General features: G+C 54.9%; 1 protein-coding gene across 2 annotated transcripts in view; it reads right to left on the bottom strand.

The window, feature by feature from the left end:
• Window positions 1-351: 351 nt before the first annotated feature.
• The window catches only part of LOC100961480 (aquaporin-3), a 6,425-nt gene continuing 5,250 nt past the window's right edge, over window positions 352-1,526 (bottom strand). Inside the window, exons 5-6 of one of the 2 annotated variants that reach the window (XM_003800283.3) lie at window positions 901-1,118; window positions 352-807 (exon numbers count right to left, since the gene is read on the bottom strand). In XM_003800283.3, coding sequence (XP_003800331.1) covers window positions 639-807; window positions 901-1,118 — 387 coding nt within the window. In that variant the 3' untranslated portion in view covers window positions 352-638. The remainder of the gene's footprint in view (window positions 808-900; window positions 1,119-1,526) is intronic. The other variant, XM_023519341.1, reaches the window with a different exon arrangement.

Here is a 1,526-nt window from a genome sequence, read left to right as displayed (position 1 = left end):
GACCTGGACTTCACCCCACCCCATTATGCCTACATTATGACAGAAACATGTGTTGCAGCTTCCACGCCGTCCAGCCTGAGCCATGACCCCTTCTCTCAGCTCTACACATATCCATCTACCCAATGTCCAAAAAGCCTATATAGAAGCTTCTGCTTAGGAAAAAGGGCAGACACACACACACACAATCAGAAACATGTTCAACTGGACCGCCTCCATATGGGGCCCCTGAAACATGCATGCTCTGGCACTTTGCTTGTTCACAGAGTAACACATTACCTTCCCCTCTCACTGGGCTCCCCCTTTAGCTAAAATACTCTCTGCTTGGTCCCTTGCCCTGAATATCTGGGAAATTACACATACACGCACACACACACACACATACCTGCTGCCCATTCTCTCCTTTTGGGTGATGAAGAGATTTATTGACACAACCCCATTCCACCACACCTTAAGTGCAGTGGCCTAAGGTCCTATCTGGGCAGGGTCCAGTGGAAATCCTGAAGGGGGCTGTCCAGTGGGGTGCAGGTAGACAGGGAGCGTCATAGCTGGGAGGGGGATCATGAAGGGGGCTTCTAGGTAGTGGCCCCTGCACAGTCAGTGGATGCTCCGGGGTGGGTAGGGTGGCCCCCCCTGCCCACTCAGACCTGTTCCTTGTGCTTCACATGGGCCAGCTTGACATTCTCCGACTCAGTGGAGGGTGGGGGCTGCTCCAGGTGGCAGCCGATCATGAGTTGGTACACAAAGACACCCGCAATGGAGCCCAGGAGTGGAGAGACAATGGGCACCCACCACCAGTGCCGGCCGGTCCTGCAGGACAGACACATGTGTTCAGGGGCGGGAGGGGCAGGGTAAGGCAGAGCAGAGGCAGGCTGGGCTAAGGCAGGTGGGGGCTGCACTCACGTGAAGACTTCAGAACCCCAGCCAGCAATGGCGGTGAAAAGGCGAGGGCCAAAGTCTCGGGCAGGGTTGACAGCATAGCCAGAGTTGAAGCCCATAGAAGTGCCAATGACCAGGACCACCAGGCCCACAGTGAAGGCCTCCAGACCGCGGGGGACAGGGTTGTTGTAGGGGTCAACAATGGCCAACACACACACGATGAGGGAGGCTGTGCCTATGAACTGGGGAGTAGGGAGAACAGGTGAGGAGCAATACCCTTCCAACCCTCCCTTCCCTATAGTTCTAACTTCCCTGCTCTCTAAAGCAGCGGTAAAGCAGTTTGTGTGTGTAAGAATCTGCTGGAGAGGGCAGTGCCTATGGCTCAGTGAGTAGGGCACTGGCCCCATATACCGAGGGTGGTGGGTTCAAACCCAGCCCCGGCCAAAGTGCAACAAAAAAAATAGCCAGGCATTGTGGCGGGCACCTGCAGTCCCAGCTACTCGGGAGGCTGAGGCAAGAGAATGGCCTAAGCCCAAGAGCTGGAGGTTGCTATGAGCTGTGATGCCACTGCACTCTACCAGTGGTGACAAAGTGAGACTCTGTCTCTAAAAAAAAAAAAGAATCTGCTGGAGAGCTGCATGGTTTTTTTT

The sequence above is a fragment of the Otolemur garnettii genome, unplaced genomic scaffold (genome assembly GCF_000181295.1).
Source record: "Otolemur garnettii isolate 467f Iridium unplaced genomic scaffold, OtoGar3 scaffold00172, whole genome shotgun sequence".
Lineage (NCBI taxonomy): Eukaryota > Metazoa > Chordata > Mammalia > Primates > Galagidae > Otolemur > Otolemur garnettii.
Note: the sequence above shows the minus strand (reverse complement) of the source record. Positions and strands in the feature narration are given on the sequence as shown.